At 41.9% G+C, this 20886-nt stretch overlaps 2 protein-coding genes across 7 annotated transcripts in view; both read right to left on the bottom strand.

Annotated features, from left to right (window-relative positions):
- LOC101062682 (junction plakoglobin-like) overlaps nt 1-20549 on the bottom strand; it is a 70796-nt gene extending 50247 nt beyond the window's left edge. For 2 of the 6 annotated variants that reach the window (XM_029836776.1, XM_003964377.3), the window contains exon 1: nt 20180-20547. The gene's annotated coding sequence lies outside the window, so the exon portion shown is untranslated. Of the gene's footprint in view, nt 1-20179 lie in introns of all 6 variants that reach the window. The other 4 variants (XM_029836778.1, XM_029836777.1, XM_029836774.1 and 1 more) reach the window with 4 other exon arrangements.
- LOC115249997 (uncharacterized mitochondrial protein AtMg00860-like) lies at nt 8392-9488 on the bottom strand. Its single transcript, XM_029836779.1, has one exon. The coding sequence runs from the start codon at nt 9108-9110 to the stop codon at nt 8637-8639; it is 474 nt and encodes a 157-aa protein (XP_029692639.1). The 5' UTR covers nt 9111-9488; the 3' UTR covers nt 8392-8636.
- Nucleotides 20550-20886: the final 337 nt, after the last annotated feature.

The following is a 20886-nucleotide window of genomic DNA, read 5'->3' as shown; positions in this document are numbered from 1 at the left end:
TTTACCCAATAAATACAAGCAGTGAGGTCAGTATTAAAGCTGGAGAGTATGCTAACAGAATATTACTGACCATCCATAGTACTGAGTTTTGACATTCCTTTCTTCCACCTAAAAGCCTGTTCTGTTGTCAGTAAATGTCTCGAGGTTACTTTGTATACAGTAACTTTTTCTATTGCACATTTCACCAACTTTGGAAAATTACATTCCATATAGAATTTGCTCACGTTAGTGTGCTGCTTGACCCTTTCCACAATTACATTTCTACTGTTAATTTCTATAATTCACTGTGTTATTTAAAGCATAAATATAGTATCAGATAAATCATTTAAACATATTTGTATTTCCTTATGTTGAAAAAAGCAGATGGTTGCAGAACAAGAAATATCAGATGAAATGAGTCCGGCTGCTGTTTGTCCACTTCTAACTCTAATGTTTGATCTGTCCACCTTCTGCAGCAGTTGCAGTAGCATACAGCTCTGGCATAGGGGCAAAATGTGTCTTGAGCTCTAACGTTGTCCCATAACTTCTGCAACTCAAGATAAAGACGTTCCTTTGAAGGTACAACACATGCGTTCAGTGTCGTTTCCAACTCGACCCAAATTTGCTCGATGGGTCAAGCGCTGCACTTTGAGGGGGTGAGTCCACTATCTCCAGTGACCCAACAGATTCCCTACATTGCAAGTTGTCCTGGCAATAGTTGGAAAAAAAATCTAGATAGCATGGGATACAATAATCATTTTAATCAATTCAAAACATTAGCAACTTTAACAACAAAAAACTTCCTCAAAGAAATTGTAATCCAATGTCTCACAAGACAATGGAAAGAGCCTTATGAATGCAAAGAAGATTAAAATCACTAATAACATGTGCACCTACCAGAGAGACCTGAGAGGCCAGACTAAGATGGTTTGGACATGTCAAGAGGTGGTGAACATATCTGGGGATGCTGAGGATGGACATGAAGTTAGTTGGTGTTAGAGATGAGGTTGTGGTGAGTAGGGGGCCTTGGAAGAGGATGATTCACTGTGGCAATCCCCAAAAGGGAAAAGTCAAAAGACATAAAAGTCCTGTATATGACTAAATATAGGTTATAAGTACTCACTTCAGCCTGAAAGTGGTAGAGAATTGATTCTTTTAAAGTTGGTTTGGTAACCCTGATGAAAAAGAAAGAAGATAGCTGCATCAATCCTGGCGAGTGCTATTGCTGTACAGTTGATATTCTTTTGTTTTTCCTTTAATGTTTAATCAGAATTATAAAATGAAAGAAAATATGCAGATTTCCTCCATTTGTGCTTCTAGCTGGATAACATCACTGGTTTAATGTTTTTGAAAAAAAAAATTATTCTGCAAAGACCAATTTAAAGGCATTCATGAAATTGTATGCTTAAAATTTATCCAAGTCTACAGAAAGTCTTTCTTAAATAAAAGCATGTAAATGTGCATGGATTTTGGGACAATTACTGATCTGTACACCACTAATAGCACAGAGAGGAACCTCTCCCTTTTATACGCCTCTCACTTTTATGCTAAACATGGGCTTGAAAAGCAATGAGCTGTACAAATACACTTTGGCGTGGGTCAGAATTGTGCATGGACCTGTGCGAATTTAGAGGCTTGTGAATGAGAAAAGGTTAATAAAAATATTTTTAAAGTTTAGGACAAACGTGCCTCCTTTCTAAAGTGTAAATCTTGGTTACAGCTTAAGACTTCAGCATCTCTCTCACTACCCCTTTCTGCAGCTTTCATGCTTGGTTTGCTTACTGAACACGATAGCTATAATCCTCCTCCCAATTATCTTAGCTCTTCTCCATCACTTTCCCTCCTCTCCTCATTGTCTTTCCTCCTTTTTTCAGTTCCCCACTCCTCCCACTTCATCTGCTCTTGTCTGTCCTCACATCTTTTCCTCCTGTTATATTTTTTCTTACTGAACCTCACAAGTTCTGTCTTTACAATACAGTATATGCCATGTAAAATACACTGCTATAAAATATACTGCTTTGTATATTCTTTTTTTCTGTCTGCCAGATGTTTTTAATTTGTTCTCTAGTAGAGAAATTAGGATGTGACTGGAGTAGAAAGTAAGGTGCATTGGGATGAAAGTCATGGCTTAAAGCCAAAAAGGGAAACAAGATGGAGGTAAAGGATGGCTGCAGAGAGGAAGAGTAAGATGAAAAGAAAAGCTGGAGGAAGGCTGAAAAGCCCCAGCCTTCGGCTCATGACTGTCTGTGTTGTTTTCAGGTCTCGTTTGCATTCATTTTGCTCCAGCGAAAGAGCACAGCGCAGCGATTATGTACATGAACACAGTCTCTGTAAACAGAATGGCATGCGGTGAAGGAACGCCAGGCAGGTTGTCGCACAATCACTGTCAATTTTAAGCAACAAAAAGAAACTGTCCAAATCTAAGTGGTTAAAAAAATGTAAAATGCCAAAACAATTGTAAAATAATAATTTATTTTGTGAAAGTAAAACAGACACATTATTTTATGCACAATGATCATGAGGGCCTGCTTGCAGCTCTGAAACTATTGTAAAATTGTATAATTCAATGATCTAAAGATTCTACTTTTGAAGTTATGCTGTATCACGTTTTATAAATAACTCTCTGTAATAGCCAGGTCTTCAGGAAAATGATGTGTAAAAATGCTTTGACCTTGCTGAACTCATTATTTTTGGTAGAAAAGTGGCAATCAAAGTTCAAAAGATTTTTTGTGAGTATGTTGACCTTTCAAAAAAGAAAAGAAACTGAGATGACGTGAGTGGAGTATAGACCAAAAGCAAAATGGGAAAGTAGTGAATGATTGAGGGAAAATATGGTCTTTAGTTTTCTTCCACATATATTAGAAACCTAAAGAATGAGAAAAGTACTGTTACGATACATTGTGGTAGCGGACCCGAACGCAGGCCAGGACACAGTGGTGGAGAAGTCAAGGGCTTTATTTACAGGGAAGGGGAGCACACAACAGAAACAGTCCTCCTGGACCGCATGGGGATCGGGAGGCAGCGTCCGCCCGTCCCAGGTCCATCGGCGAGTCCCCGAACCAGACGCAGTCCCCCTGGACTGCCGGGAACTCGGAACACCGGTGAGTCCTCAAACGGCTGCAGTCCTCCTGGACCGGCGAGGACTCGGGAGTCCGGTGCGACACGCTCGCCTCACGAACGTGCCCCGAGACACTGGCGACGAAGCAGTCCTCCTGGACTGCTGGCGATTAGGAGGCAGCGTCTGCTCCTCCAAGGTCCATCGGCGAGTTCCCAAACCAGACGCAGTCCCCCTGGACTGCCGGGAACTCGGAACACCGGTGAGTCCTCAAACGGCTGCAGTCCTTCTGGACCGGCGAGGACCCGGGAGTCCGGCGCGACACGCTCGCCTCACGAACGTGCCCCGAGACCCTGAGGGCAGAGACAGTCCTCCTAGACTGCAGGGGAGCAGGAGCGGTCCTCCAGGAGACAAGGAACAGGAACAGGAGAGGCCCTCCAGGAAAACCGGAAGCTCGGGGACAGGAGTGGCCCTCCAGGGCAACAGGAACACAGGAACAGGAGCGGTCCTCCAGGGAAACCGGAAGCACGGGAATAGGAGCGACCCTCCAAGGCAACAGGAACACAGGAACAGGGGCCAACACCAAGGCACCCAAACAAGCTCCCAACACGAACAGACACCACACACGAACAGACACCCCGGCCCTGACAGGCAGGCACAACCTGCTTAAATAGGCAGCAAGATGTAAATTGCCTACAGGTGCGCCCACCTGCAGTGCCAGCTGCACCCAATTGTGCTCAACACCGCACCCTGCAGGCCAAAGACAGACACAACCCAGAAATCCCAACAAGTACAGCACACTGAGAAATGTTAAGGCCCTTTTATTTTTTTCTACAGTCCACTAAAGATCCTCTCCAGCTCTCCAGCTTCCATGGCAGGTTGCATGAGGGCTGTCAGTGGTCAGCCATTGTCAGGTCTCTCCAGAGATGTTTAAATGAGTTCAAGTCAGGTTTCTGGCTGGGCCACTCAACTCACATTCATTAAGTATATCTCTGTACTTTGCTCCATTCACCTTTTCTCAACCCTGAATGTCTCTCTTTCCCAGCCTCCCAGCCAAAAACTCCCCCACAGCAGTGAAGTAGTACTGGGCAGTGTCTGTCAGTGTGTGTCCATCTAAATAGGTCCAATCAATTGAATTCAGAGGTGAACTCTAATCAAGGTGTAAACAACTTAAAACTAGTGAGGAGAAATGGAATGTCTTTTCGTTTGTTTGCATTGGCCACAATGTACAAAATTTAGGATAAAAGTGAAAAAGATCCCAACAACCTACAGCGTAAGATAAGTGCTTTCTGAGTGAGCCTGTCATAACCCAACGCGACGCATTTGAAAATGCTAAAGCCTTCATATGCTGTATGCTGACCTACTGACCTCCGACCCCGCTGACCCACCCAACCCGACTCTACCAGCAGCTTATTTTAATTAATACAATGTATTTCTATGTTCTCTACCTATTCTCTCCTCTACCTGTCCTCCCCCTCTCCTCTCTCTCTACCCAGCCCCCCATCAGCAGGAGGGTCCCCCTACATGAGCCTGGTCCTGCTCAAGGTTTCTTCCTGTTAAAGGGGAGTTTTTCCTTGCCACTGTTGCTTGTTGGGGGTCAGGCCCTGGGATTCTGGAAAGCGCCTAGAAACAATTTTGATTGTGACAGACGCTATATAAATAAAAATTGATTGATTGATTGATTGATTGATTGATTGATTGATTGATTGATTGATTGATTGATTGATTGATTGATTGATTGATTGATTGGAGTACTGCAGACAAATACATGTTAGAAACAAAAAAACTTTTATTGAAAATAGATTATGTACGCACTTGTCTTTTTCCACTTCTGCTATCAAAGTGACCACCAGGTGAGAAGCAAAATAGACGGAGGACAGGTTGCCTTTTTCATCTTGTGGTGCACACCATCCACTGCAACACTCGGTGACCTTGGTGGAGTCTCTAATAAGCCACATGTGCAGTCATCATTGGACTGATGGGGCCGTTCAGCTAACATAGACACAGCTTAGCATGCTAAAGTGTGACAAAAGTAACCTATTTGATGTCACTTGATCAATAAAAAACCAAAAATGTGATGACTAATTAAGCATGTCTAAAGTAAAACTGTAATAGAAAAAAAAATTATAATTAAATTATAAATAACAAAACTGCAGATTTACAGAGCTACTTTGCACACATCCACATTGAAGTGCAGTCAATGCACCACTGTAAGGAGCCCAAATTACTTGTTTGGCCTTCTTTTAATAAGTTATGAGGTGGGTTTTTTTTTTTTAATGGTCATGTGACATTCCAGATTTAATTTCTATTGAGATTCTAAAATGGATGGCTATATTAAACTGATGTGTATTAAACTGATAATTCTTGTAATCTGTTGAAATGAAATGGGCACAGCATGACCATTTTGGGCCAAAGGGAAGAGTGTCATATGGACCAATGATCCGGCATCCCATATGTTTAATAATTCATATTTCTCACAAATCCATTATATGGTTTTGACCATTTTATTCAGAAAAGTAATTTAATTCAATTCAACTTTATTTATATGGCATTGGTTCCAATCAAGATTCTCTCTAGAGCCCTTAAAGAAACCCTGAGAAGAGAACAGAACAGAAGAATTCAGAACCATAAAGCATCAAGGTGAGAGAAACTTGTATTTTTGTTCCCCAGCTTCCTCAGCTTATTACAGGGTAAATAAAGTTTTAAGCTTAATTTTAAAAGCAGAGAAAGCGTCAACCTGGACAGGAAGCTGGTTCCACAGCAGAGAGTCCTGACAGCTGTTGGCTCAGCCAACCATTCAACTTAAATGCTTCTGGAAGTCAGTAAAACCAGCCTGGGAGCGGAGCAATCTATTGGGATCACTTGGTGCTGTCAGCTTCTCCAGCTATCAGTAATTTTACAATCTTTGTACTTGACAACCACAAATGAGCAGCTTCAATTTGAAAAAAAAAAAAAAAGATATGACAAAGGGCAATCCTGATATCCAATACCGTCAACACAAGTGTTCTGCAAAACTCCAAAAAATAGACAAGAATTAAGACAAATTTGGTTTCACTGACAATTCTTGTTGTGGAATTTTCTGACATCTTTTTTTTCTCTCATATCGATCTTATTAGATTGAAGTGAGTTAAAAAAAAGAAGACAAATGGTTACAATCAAAGCATTTCCCATTAGAGTGGTCATTTCCATCACCCATGGAGGATATGACAACAGTAATCATAGAAGAGGAGATAAAAGTCAGTCTGAATGATGAAGGGAAGAGAATTAAAATGACAGGTGTGAATAAAAAAGAGAAATAAGAAAGATACGGGACAAGCAAGATGCAGGGAAGGCCCTGATGAAGGGGATAACAAAGTGAGAGTAAAGGGTGATAACTAGAGGCAGGAAAGAGTGTGTGACTGTAAAAAGAGTAGACAGGCTTTTTATACCTCCTACATGCTCATCATTCTCTTCCACAGCCACGGAAGCTCAATATATTTCTGAGGCTCATTTAGAGTGATCTGCTCTCACATAACATCATCTCTGCCCATTCTCTCTCTCTTTCTCTCTCTCTCTTTCCACCATAATTGTGCTGCTTGCTCCTTCATTGCTGTCATCTCTGCTTTTCTCTCTCTGAGAAACAACATCATCCCAGTCTCGCTCTCCTCTCCTCGGGCTCTGTCTGTCTGGAACTCGTGTTCCAGCCTCCGTAGACTCTGGTTATTTCTCGCAGTCCAAAGCCACTTCCAACCACTCTGTCTTCGCTCCCTCCTTTCTTGGTGACTGAGAAACAATCTTTGACTGTGTTAACACTTCAAATGGGTCCTTAGCACCTGCCAACTTTGACTGAAGCTGTACATACTTCCATCTTACAACACTATATGTTTGAAACCAAACTAGGTGTGTGAGAATAATTGGACATAACATTGGGATTTTTTTTTTTTTTTTTTTTATTTCTAGTGGTTAGAAGCATTTTACTCCCTGGTAAGTTCTTCATGGAGAGGCGAGCATTTGACTGCTCTGCTCCACAGCTCTGTAGAACTCATTGCCACCTGACATTAGAAATATCGACTCACTCCTGCTGTTCACATCCAGACTTAAACCTAATCTGTTTAACATACACAAGAGTGCTGTCACAGCTGTCTCTTGCATATATTGTTCCTTTTTACATATCACCATCAAAATCATTATTTGGTTCATGATATATAATTCAAACATCAATTTTAAAGAAATATGTTAGTGTGAACACCAGGTTCTAAAATGCAACATGAATGAACTGCCATTGTATGTGCATGTGTAACATCAGTGGGCTGCAGTTACAACACCAAGTTGTCTCAAGCCACTGCTGCACCTCATGATACTGTCATTTTACCTTCTAAACTGTTTAGTCTGTCAAGCTGTGCAGGAGTCAAAGGTGAACAGTCTAACAAGTCAAAATGGAAATAATTTTGGAAAACTGACTCTTTGAGGCTCAGATTTTCCTCCAGGGTTTCTCTTTATTTTGCTGGGTTCCTTCTCCCTTTATAGTATTCCAAGGTTTGCTGCATAAAACCAGCTTTCATATTTATTAAAAGAATTACTTTAAAGAAATACAGTGTTACTTTACCACCTTTTTTGTAATTTTGTGTTTAAAATACTGTACACCAATACCAACAATGATTCCATTTCTAAAAGCAAAAAAAAGAACTGTGACGGGTGCAATTGGGACCCAAAAGCAGCACTCTGGAAAGCTGGGACTGTTGGTAATGACCTTTATTAGTACACGGGCAAACGGGAACTCAGGCAGACAAGGAAACAATCTGTTCTTCAGGCTCGGCGCCCACACAAAGTCTATGGGTTTCAGGCTCGGGGATTGGATTGAGCCAGAATGTGGAACCGAGGGGGGAGGACGTGAACCCTCGGAAGCGTACAGTTCTGTTTACAGCAGGCAGGAGTGACAGAGAGGGGCTTACAGGAGATGAGGCCGACAATGCAGCAGAGCAGACTGGGGACAAGCAGTAGCTGGACCAAGTGGACGGGTGTCTGGACGCCATGCAGCGAAGCGCCGTCTCCATCTCCTGATTCATCCTTTCTGATTGGCCGTTGGATTGGGGATGGAACTCAGAGGACAGGCTTACGGTGTTGCACAGGCAGAGGTTGCAGGTAACCGGCAGGGGCCTGGCGGGAGGATTTGTGCAGACTGCAGATCAGGTAGGCGTTGACAAACTCTTTCGTGTCCTCTAAAGTGGGCCACCAGAACCGTCGCTGCAGGACCTCTTTAGTGCGCTGAATCCCTGGGTGACAAGTGAGCTGGGAGCCATGGGCCCATTGCAGGACGTCAGACCTCAGACCCTCCGGGACAAATAGGCGGTCAGGAGGACAGGAGCTGGGACCAGGCTGATTCTCCAAGGCGGCTTTTACACGCTCCTCTACCTCCCAGGTGAGAGAAGCCACCAGGCAGGGAGCAGGAAGAATGGTGTCCGGGTTAAGGGCAGTGTCTTCTGTTCCCAAGAACTGGCGAGATAGAGCATCAGGCTTGAAGTTGGGGGAGCCCGGCCAATAGGAGAGGGAAAAGTTGAACCTGGTGAAGAACAATGACCAGCTGGCCTGGCGGGAGTTCAGTCTCTTAGCCGAACGGATGTACTTAAGGTTCTTGTGGTCCGTCCATACAAGGAAGGGCAATTTCCTCCAACGCCAGTTTCACCGCCAACAGTTCAGTTCCCAAGGTCATCATTTCTTTCTGCCGGAGACAGACATCGGGAGAAGAAGGCACAGGGGAGCATTTTCTGGTCATCAGCAGAGCGTTGAGAGAGAGAACGGCTCCGACCCCCACATCAGAAGCATCCACCTCTACTATGAACTGCCTTTCAGGATCAGGAACCAGGAGAATGGGAGCTGAAGTGAACCAAGCCTTGAGGTTCTGGAATGCCTTCTCGGCAGCCTGGGACCAAGGGAAGGGTACCTTGGAGGAGGTAAGAGTAGTGAGTGGAGCGGCCACGGTGCTGTATCCCCAGATGAACCTTCGGTAGAAGTTGGCGAACCCTAGGAACCGTTGCAGCCGTTTCCGGGACTCGGAGACAGGCCAGGAGGTGACGGCAGAGACCTTGGAGGGGTCCATCTCCACGCTGCCTTGACTGATAATGTACCCCAGGAAAGAGACGAAGGTAGCATGGAATTCGCACTTCTCTGCTTTAAGAGAGAGTTCTCCAGCAGGCGTTGGAGGACGGCCTGGACTTGATGCACATGTTCTTCCTTGGACCGGTAGAAGATCAAGATGTCATCCAGATAGACAAACACAATCTTGTTGAGCACGTCTCTTAAAATGTCATTAATGAGTGCCTGGAATACGGCCGGGGCATTAGTAAGGCCGAAAGGCATGACCAGGTACTCATAGTGTCCAGTGGGTGTGTTGAAGGCAGACTGGGGACAAGCAGTAGTGAAGTCAGGACCAGGTGAGCAGACAGGAACCAGAAACGCTGAGGCAGAAGTCGTGGCCAGGGACGGAAGGCTGGTGAGTTTACCGGGAGACAGGCGGTGCAGGCAGGTCAGGCAGGTAAGAAGTGCTGGAGAGTCTTGCATGGAAATGCTGAAGAACAATCTGGCAAGGAGTGAGAGTGCAGGGGAGGCTTATAAGCAGGGCTGGTTGGGAATAAGCTGCAGCTGTGCTTGCAGGTGAGTGGAGTTGAGCTGATGGGGTGGGAGTGGCTGGCAGGTAGAGTGGAGCAAAGGCAGGGAGAGTGGAAAATTACTGAGGCAGAGGGACAGGAGGGAACTGGGGGAATGGGGCTGTGACAAAAACACCTTCAACAGAATTGTGGCTTCTCGCTGGTTTGAGTCAGAGAACTAAAAACGCATCTGAAAAATTTGGACAGGGCCATGTCTACCATCTGTTGCAGCAGCTCTACAGCTACCAACATGAAGGAAAGTCAGCAAATTAACTGATGCACATCTGAGACTGCAATACTTGCCCATTTTCGTTTTGATTTTTCAGAAGGGCAACATACCATTCCTTTGCATGTCGGACACTTGTGTTGGATAATTACTTGTTACTTATTACTTGCAGACACAATATTTCATTTAAATCTGTCACAATCATGTTGCACATCTGAGGTTTGTGCAGTTGTAGATATTTGGTGTTGTGGTATCATATTCAAGGAGACAGAATACTGATTTCTTAGTCACTTTAGTATTTGTATTACCGTTATATTTTCAAAATGTGTATCACATTGTATTTCCTCCACATATAATAATGCGTAGCCTCTCCCTGAAGACATGCAACAGTACATACACAATGCTGTCTGTCAGCTAATGACATTTGAAATAATTTCTGTCATATGGACAGTGAATTAAAGAAATGAGTGACACTGAAATTAAAACATTTTCACTGCCACATACTATTGTTATCACACCTTTTTTTCCAGTTCACTTAACACTCCCAATGAACATGCACACAACAACACACACATACCCACATGCACACACAAATAGATAGAAAAAGAGAAAGAACAAGCACTTCGCACTCATGCCATCGTTGCCCGTGCTCTTATTCACTGTCATTCCCTTTACCCTACTCTTTTATTTCCCTGTCACCATGATAGAGCTTTTACCACACACCACACACAGGGAAAATTGAGGCAAATAAACTAACTGAATGAAAGACAAAAATGGGCATTGTGTAAAGCCAGTGGGTTGGCACAGATATACAATAGTAAATTTAGAGTAGGCCAGTCTTCAGGGTAGCATGTGCTCACACACATACACACAGTCAGTGGTGTGTGCATCCAAGTGGAATAGTGTGTGTATGTAAGCACACGCATGACCGATGAGAAGAAAAAGCTAAGCAATAAGAACTGAGGCAATTTCACTATCCACAGCGTACTGGCGAGGCTGTAAATGTAGGGTTTAGCAAAGCTGATTTCCCTGGACTTGATGTGAAAAATTAAACCTACATTAGACACGTGGTTTATGTGACTTAATCAGTTTATCTAGAGCATATCTAGAGCAGAAAACACAATAATCCAACCAGGCTGCCATTTCCCATTCCTTTTAAAACACAGATGTGATGGGTCCCTCTCAGCTATTTTAAGATTAGCTGGGAAAATTAAAAGATTGTATCTCAAAAGACTAAGCCAGATGTGCTCATGCGTAAACAGTTCATGTACCATTGCAGACATGATGGCAAGTTTTCAAAATGCGGATCTGCAACCTCCTATGCTAAATCCCACCAAACTCGGAAAACTCCAAACAACTAACTCAAGGCTAATTTTGTTTATTTTTTATTTTTATTTTTTTACTAGCACAATGTTGGACCCAGGTCACTATCTAAGACAGCATAAGTTATGCAGACACTTCCAATTTCATAAAAAGTATTTATTGTGGCAAAATGAAAGATTCTTAATTTTGAATTTCTTTTGCAGCATGGCAGGAGTTACAGTGATAGTGGACCAGATGCTCGGCAGTAGTGAGAGCCAAAGCTCTAAAATATACTGTATGAACCTCCAACAGGCTGTTCTATTTTTAATATTGAATACATTTGCGATTTTGTAATTATTAAACATCAAATGGAAAAAAAGACCACCTCAACAACATCGGGTAAGCTATAGTTCTTTGCACATGTTAGCTGCTGTTTCGTTAGCTGGGGGCCACCATTCTTCAACCTAAGCTCCTTTAAAACCTCCTTTTTGGGGAAGATGCAACAACTCACCAACACCCCGTGCTGTAAGCCCATACATTAGATGTTGCCCCAGCTTTTGTTTTCCTCCAAAGACAGAGTCAAAAGCTCCTCATTTTATCAACCAGTAATCATAGTACCTTCCTCTGGTTCTGTGATATGTAGCATCCTAATCCTGTTGTGTAGATGATGCATTTCCACTTCTTTCTCATGTTAATGATCACATATGTGAAAATTAACCCAACTAAACAGATCATTATCAGTTAATCTACTACATAGTTTTGATTACCTGACACACAAGAATCCACAAAACAACTGTCTGTTGCACACACACACATACACGCGCAGTCGCAGAGGGTAGCGGACATCATGGAGGGGATTCTGGCTGAAATTGGCATAATCTTAATCGCTTTGTGTGCACACACACACCTGCAGCTCGGTCCTGCTGAGGTTCACCATGGCAACGAGCAGTTTCCAGTCTTTGCTGTTGGTTGATCTTTTTTTTCAGTGGAAAGATTACTGGTACATTTTAGAAACCTTTCCATTTGATCAGCACAGCCACAGATTTGATTCCCTGCAAAGCCTGCAGGATTCGAGCACAACATTGTCACACATGCTTTGTTGACACTGTGTTTGTCAGGGAGCTTCAGCATCACACATTTCAGCCCATACTAAATACTGCTTTGTGTATGAAGAATGGATACAAATTACAATACATTTTGTGACCCCAATTTCATTAAATTCCTCTTCAATTTCTTTTAGTTACATTTGAGTTAAAACTTCGTCTTAGCAATATCTACTGATTTAAAGCCTGGTAATAATATGCTTTTATCTCCCATCATCACTGCATTTCATCCCATCTGGCAATCATTGACTGACTAAACTCCACATTCTAGTACAATAGTCTAGATCAGCACAGGACAGGTTCTTCATCATTATTCTTCTCCTTTGTTAAAGTTTCTGTAGCTGCTTCAACTGAGAAATTTGTGATATCTCAGGTGATCCTGTAATGAAAAATATAAACATAACCAACAAGGCCACTAATGTGTCATCCCAAATTACCACTTCAAGTGGGAAAAAGGCATCATCATCATCATCATTATTATTATTATTATTATTATTATTATTATTATTATTATTATTATTATTATTAAAACAAAAATTACTAAAACACTGATGAATGTGGTGAAGGCAAAATTCAATTAATCTGACAGCACTAACACCTATTTCCGCAGTGACAAGGTTAATTATGCCACAATCAAAGTTTCCAGTCATTGCCATTGCATTGCATGCTAATGCTAAAGCTCTCATACACACCAGCCAGCTTCAACTTTGTGTCACACTTAAACTGTTGCCCAGCATTGACCAGAAAGAACAAGCAAAAAGTAATGATGGCATAAGGCCTCTGCTGAAGGTGCCACGGTGGAGCAGTGGAAGCCAGATGTTTGCAAGTGTTGCTGCTCTGCTGTGCTGCATAATCACATGTACAGATGTTTGTGTAGAACATCAGAATCAGCCAATAGCAGCATTTCAACACTGAGAACCCTGTTCCCTTGTGATCTCTGGAATCAGTGGAGATGCTGCCTTTATGGAAATGTGCAAATTTTATGGCCCAAAGGTGTATCTTGAATAAAAGTATGAATGAATGTTGACACTGAGTGAATTTGTTTAATGGAATCACAGGTTCAAATAAATACCGGTAAATAAATAAATAAATAAATAAATAAATAAATAAATAAATAAATAAATCTCAGTTATTGAGTGTAGTGCATTGACTATTTTCTGAATTGAGTTTTTGATGGTATTCTGCTGTTCAACCAAAAGCGCACTTAACCATAGATGTTTTTTGGTTTTGTTTTGTTTTTTTCAGCGCCTGATTGATTTTGTGAGCAGCAATCAAAGAGAGGCATTGACTGTGTCCCCCACGGGTAAAGTACAAACATTTTCAATCATGAAATATTCTGTTCACTGAATACAAGCTGTGCTTGGAAAATACACAGACCACCAGCACCATGACTTGGTATCTGATCTACAAATGCTAGGGATGGCTGATGTGTTTCAGACACTAAAATTGGAGGCAAGTTAAATATAATGTAACTTGTGAGTAAACAAATCTATATCCTGGTGTAGCCCTGCTCAGAGGAACATCTGGACAGTCTACAAAGGGACGGAGGAGATGATGAAGAAGACTGGTCATGGTATGGTGGGTATTCTGCTTTATCTTGTTGTGGTGTTTTCCCTCCCTCTCCTTGTTCCTGTTCTTTCAGTGCTGTGTTGATGATGGTGTGGTGGATTAGCCAGCATTGAGACAAACCTGCAGCTCCCAACCTAATCAGCTACTTAAACCAACCTGGGACTTCCTTCTCTTGCCAGCTGGTCGAATCTCCAGTCTGTGACGTGAACCTCCGAACTGAAGTTCTTGTATTTCCTAGTTGTGATTTTTCAGAGTGTTGGACTTCCGTGTGATAAAATAATTTACCAGGAAACTGAACCTGCATTATTACCTTTTACGCAGTGATATCCATATAATTGAGAATTGTCTCCATATGTCTCCACAGACTTTAGAATAAGGTTGATAATCCACATCATCTACCACAGGATATCTTTCATTATTTCTAGTTCCATGTACTCTCAGCAGTAAATATTCCATGCAGAGGGGAATTGCAGTCTCCACCAATTGCATTGTTTCACTGTTGAGTGGTTGTCCTGACAAGGGCACCGATAATGCATCCGCAACAATATCAGGGTCAGCTCCACGCATCAATATATTAGTAACAATTTCCAGTGAAGTCCAGGTATATCTGGTTGGTTAAAAAGTGGCACTCACTGACCTAATTCAAAGAACAGCATATGGACAGAAGGTGACAATAGAATATAATCTAAGCCTGTTTATGAGATGCTGTTAATTGAGGGGCGTAGAGAAATTGTATCCATACAGAAATGTATGACAGCATCTAATATTCACAAACCTGCAAATCAGAGCAAAATTTTGCTCTGTTTTGTCTTTACATTAGACAGAGATAATTGAAAATAGACATCGAGGTCTGACAGATGGGAGTGAGGAGAAGAGAAACGATGAGGCTTTGAGACAGAAGAGACAAACATTCTCTCATCGGATCCCTGGAGGCTGTGAATTCAGGAGTGGCATCACTACAGTGGCAAAATTGATTTTCATGTCAGAGAGTGAACTATCCTGCAGCCATCTACTCATTCGGTGCATCTCCTGGGAGAATTCCGTCACCCTGTCACAGCTGCCAGTTTACAGATTGCACACATATTCTTATTATTGTTGTTGATGATGATGAAGATGAGGATGAAGGGGAAGATGGTTATATTTGGCTCTTCCTCCCAGTTTTTCCCCTTCACACACAGAACTGGTTTTATCCTAAGATGCCCAGAGGCGCCTGTGATTTGCTTACGCCAGAACGAACTCAAAGCTTCCCCAGTGAAGTGACGGTAAACCAACATAATTTCCTTAAGGGCTGAAATTAATGTTTGCGCATTGAGGCTAGTTGTTTATTAAGGCTGCCTGGTATTTAATTTTTATTTAACCATTCTTTTGATCAAGAGATGGATGAAAAGTGCTCTCTTTCCTAAATCGTGCTTTTCCTCGTCATTTGGTTTATTCCCTCGCTGCACCTCTCTCTGTGCTCTGCGTGACTGTCAGAGGAGAAGAGGCTCGATGAGATGTTTACTTCCAATGTTTTGCATCAAGCTGCCTCAGAAGTGATGTGACTGAATGCAAGTGGTGGCCTGTTATCAGTGAATCTGTCTCAATCATCTGTTATTCCACATTAATTCTACACAAGGGGCAAGGTAGATGGATGGATAGACATTCAGTAGATGTCACACATACAGAGAACACCTATAAAAACTTCAGCAACATGTCAACATTTGTAATAGTCATACTGATAGTGATGGTGACAGTGATGATAAGGCACATGACATCTATAAAGACAATAGAAACTGTCACAGCAGCACCAATACCAACAACAGCAGTAATAGAATTCCAAAAACATATCACTAGTAAACAATGAATGTTAGAACTCTTTCTCCCTATACAGTATTTAGTAAAAATTAATTCTTTATACTTGTTTTTAAAGTGATACACATTTGAAATTGTTTCATCTCTGTATTCCAACTGTTCCAGAGTTTTGCTTCAACAAATGAACAATTTTTATTTGTGTTGATTTTTTTTCACCCTTCTCTGTTACCTAAAACATTTTCTGAATGTTGTGCGGTAACAGTTTGTTTCTGGGTTTGTACATGAATATTGCTGTTTGAATTTGCACCATGTCTTAAATAGTCTTCGTTTGAGAAATACTAATGGATTGGTGTGCTCTGGAAAGCAGTGTTGCAAAATTTTCTGATGAATCTTTTCTGTAGAATTAAGAATGGCTGCAAGAATGGGTACGTTTTACCCCAAATCTATATGCAAGATTAAATATTGTAATGAATTTCGTTTTGCCCTGGTTGAGTGAGCGCTTGTTGATATCAAACTAAGATTTTATTTTACTAATTGCTGATGTGATATTGTCAAAAAGCTCTTCTTAATTCTTATCAGTGAGAACACCTTAAATGAACAGTAAAGCAATTAATCTATGAAGTACCTTAACGTTTCAACTGTTTAATTATCATTGCACACTGAGATGGACTCAATTGCACAGTCATGACAAGTTCGATATGGTTGTTTGGGTGTGGATCAAGAAAAGCACTTGGAAGGTCTGCTTTGAACAGAGAGGAACTGATCACATGCTTGATCAGATGAAAACAAGTCCAGGAGTTTTGCCGTACATTGTAGTCAAGCCCGTCTCTAGCCTAAAACAAAAGTAAAGCACGTCAAAAGAGAAAACGGCAAAACAGCATGATGTCACTTCCTTGCACAGGCACGATTTTTAAATGACTACAGCCAATTGGTTAAACACAACGATCAGATGCTTATTGTAGACACCAATCAGGTTTACGCACTATAAAGGTGAGCTCACCTGTCTTCAGCCAAAACAGAATGAGCAAGACAACGAAGTGACATGAGAAGAAGAATGTGACATGAGAAGAAGAATACTAATAGAAGGAGGTAGAGGAAGTTACTGTTTTCTGGGGCCACTTTGTTACTGTTAATTAAATTAACTTTATGTGAGGTAAATCGTCGTTAAATGAGACGCATGCCTCCCTGCTTTCATGGACATGTTAAATTCATGTTACGTGCCTGGTTTTTACAACCAGGATGCAACAAAACATAATTTTCACAATAAGAGTTCTAAGAGCTAAAACTGTATACCCACCCCACCCCCATCCCTTGCTTTGGATATTTGCATTGGTACATGATGTATTATTAAATAAAGATTTTAACCAATAACATGACAAATATAATCAACATCATCATGTAAATATAGTCTAGCTTCTCTTTTGGCTGTATGTATAAGCCAGATTTTTCAGATCATTTTGCCTCTATTGCAGTGTAATAGAGCCATTGCTGCTCACAAATTACACCATACACCTGCCTTCCACTCCCACAGAATGTCTACCGCCTGCTGCTCTTTCTGTAAACTCAACACAGAATCTGTGCAGGCAGTACTGGGTAACACTGTCACAAGATTGTAAGCACTGTAGCAATATTGCTAACAGACATTGCAGCCAAGCTGGCAGTATGGGGACAGCAATATTATTAGTAGATGTGTCAGAATACATTAGTTTTGTGAAAGCATTTTGTGAGAGCATTCATCCTATGCCGTATTTTAATGGAATATTTAGCTGGTAGGGCTGGGCATAATGTGAATTTACTGTAAGCAGTGTTGTCATTTGTGCACAAAACTGATGTTTTAAATGGCTAAAAAAAAGGAAGAGGGCTCACTAAGCTACTGCTTGTCAAATACATGCGACAACAGACCCAATAAATAATTTTGTGATAATTTTCTTAAACGGGAAAAGACATAGATTATACAATGAAATCCTGATGTTTCTGACAAGGATCACAGCATGTAGCCTCATATCAGCAGCGCATCACTCGTGTGTGTGTGTGGGTGTGTGTGTGTGCACGTATGCATTTGTGTTTATGTTTCCATCCTGTTCCCCAACGACCACCGCCCATGGCTGTCACTGCAGACAGGAAATAAAGAAATAATACACAGGCAGCTTGTCTAGATTAATAATATTCATGTTAGACACCTAATCGGAAGATGTTCTTGGTCAAGCTCCAGTTAATGCAGAAATACATCAAGGAACCCTATGTGAGAACTCGGAAATGAAATCTACCACACCGACATGAAGTAGTCACCTAGAGGTCCACTCACTCTAAATAAATCTATGCCTGAGGGAGAAGCGGGCACGACTGCGGCAGACATCACAGTCAACAGATGTTAAAGGTCCATCTGATCTGTTCCACTTTTGATTCTGTGTGACAAATGTTTGCCTGCACACTATAGTGCCAAGGTAGTATTAAACCTGAAACTACAATTCCAAACACTCTTCTTGGTTACTCTCTAAGGCTGTGATCTTCTGCCCAACTCTGGATTGTTTGACTCATACAAGGCTTCAAAATCACATTCTCATTTTGGTTTGACCAACTAGTTCATTAGTTTAAAGGAAGTAATGTTTAAAATGAATTGTCTGACAGCAATCACTAACTCATTTTGGTTTGACCAACTAGTTCATTAGTTTAAAGGAAGTAATGTTTAAAATGAATTGTCTGACAGCAATCACTAACTAGGCTAGTTCACAAGATTCCATATAAAAGGCTTTGTATGTCTTTGGCTGATCCAGATATCTAATAGCTATTCACTTGGAATTTCAATCATTTGTCTTTTAACCTATCCAGCAGCAGGTGACCTTGTTCAGTCCACCCTCCTTGTTAGATCTTAACCTATGCTGCATCCTTTAAATTTGGACAGATTTACATTAAAAAAAAAAAAAAAAAAAAAAAAAGTGTGCATGTGCTGGAGAACAGTGGCATCTGTGACAGATGTCTCACCCTACAGGAATGGACCCTTAACGCTAAAAACCACTGGTGAGAGAGCAGACGTGAAAATATCATAGAAGGCTTCGACAAACAGGACGGTTTCAATACAGGCTCAGAGTAACAGGGCAAAAATGTTGCTGAGGCTGAATTATTGAGCACCAAAAAAACCTGAGAGCTTTTACATATTTATCTAATATTGGTGGGGTCAGGACCCCAGATTGTAAATACTGGGTATAAACTCTACAAATTAAAATGTGCAAAGACATAGGACAGCATTAGTAATACAGATATTATTTTAAAATTTATTTACCTGAGATTCAGACACATGGAAAAGTGATCATAACTACTTACTGAGTGAGTGAGTGAGTGAGTGAGTGAGTGAGTGAGTGAGTGAGTGAGTGAGTGACAGTGACTGACACTCAGAAACTGTAACATTTAGAGTAATTATAGACACTTAATTGCACTTAGGTGTGAAAAAGTGAGTGAATTGTGTCCTGTAATGGACTCATGCTAGAGCCCCGGCTGCCAACCTCAGCCTGTGATAGGCTCCAGCACATCAGCCATAAGTGGCACTTAGCAGAGATGGATGGATGGATGGATGGATGGATGGATGGATGGATGGATGGATGGATGGATGGATGGATGGATGGATGGATGGATGGATGGATGGATGGATGGATGGATGGATGGATGGATGGATGGATCTTTCTTTTTCATCTGTTTTTATTCTATCCACAGTGGTGGTGCTGTCTGTCTGTCTGTCTGTCTGTCTGTCTGTCTGTCTGTCTGTCAGATAGATAGATAGATAGATAGATAGATAGATAGATAGATAGATAGATAGATAGATAGATAGATAGATAGATAGATAGATATCCTACTTTTTTGTTTGCAACTGCAATAGTAGGGGTAGCTCACCACAGCATTGAACGGTTTGTACTGTTATCCACTACTATTATTTATTTGAATCTATGTTTCATCACAAAACTGGAATGTGATATTTTTCAATTAATATTGCCTCTTTACGTTTCATGCCAAAATCGAACTTAGGGGGAGAGAGAGACAGAGACAGAGAGAAAGAGAGAGAGAGAGAGAGAGAGAGAGAGAGAGAGAGAGAGAGAGAGAGAGAGAGAGAGAGAGAGAGAGATGGTTGCACTGGGCGGCGTGGAAAGACTCACCGGGGGTGTACCCACAAATTGCACCGTGTTTCTGACACATATGCGTGCACACCGCATGATGTGGTTATAAATATATATCTATCTATCAGTGAGACTCACCTTCAGGAACAGGTATAACACATTTAGTTGAAGAATTCAGTTAAAAGGCACAAACTGCATTAAGTGATCTCACTGTTGTGATTTAAGGAGGAATAATGCTGCAAGGAACAGATCAGACTGAAGTTTCAGGAGGACGGTCAAGGGGATGAACGCAGTTCACTGTGATGCTGGTGCAGCATTATGATGAAAACCACCGACTGGAGGTCACTCCTCAGCGCCCCATTCCACCCTCTGCTTATTTCCTTTTCTGGCCATCATGCGTAATAAAAGAGGGGTCAGCCTCTTACCTCGGTTTGTGGACAGCAGTCTGGAGCGGCTCCTTGTCGCAGGCGCGTCAACTTTCCCCCCCGGTACTCGGGTTTAATTCCACAGTGAGCGCAGCTCAGGTGCAGGTTCCCCCCTCGTGCTCCGTCTCCAGACACCGCTGTCTGTCGGTCTCCCGTTGGAGGAGCAGTGCAGAACGCAGTCAGCCGGGCGGAGTGAGGCGAGCGAACCGGCAGCTGTTCGGTGGTTACAGCGTCACCGGAGAGGAGGGGAGAGGAGCGGAGCGGAGAGAGATCTCACTCTGATCAGTTGCAGGCGTCGCTTCAGCGCTCTTCCCTCATGTCCACGGTAAATGCTGCCATGCAAGGACCTGGCGGTGCAGCTGCTGCAGTGCAGCTCCTGCTCAGCTGTATCTATGCATAAATATCAGCCCAAGGCTGCACCCCAAATGGGGGGGAAATCTTCCCACATTGCATCCTAACCATAACTTCTTTATGTTAAATACATAATTCAGATCATCAAGATCCAAACACCACACCTGCTAGCCACTAAAAAAAGCAGTGTGAAGATGATGTAATTAGCCTCACACAAGCTAAATTTGAATTTAAATTTTCAATTGCGAGAAATAAGAAGCTTTCTTAAATGTTGTATTGGCCCATGAAATTGCATTATTTTTTGGGTTATTTTTTTCACTTGCACCCAGAGATGAGGTTATGTGAAATGCCAGTGT

Source organism: Takifugu rubripes, chromosome 5, assembly GCF_901000725.2.
Source record: "Takifugu rubripes chromosome 5, fTakRub1.2, whole genome shotgun sequence".
Classification (NCBI taxonomy): Eukaryota; Metazoa; Chordata; class Actinopteri; order Tetraodontiformes; family Tetraodontidae; genus Takifugu; species Takifugu rubripes.
This window is presented reverse-complemented; position numbering and strand designations above follow the sequence as displayed.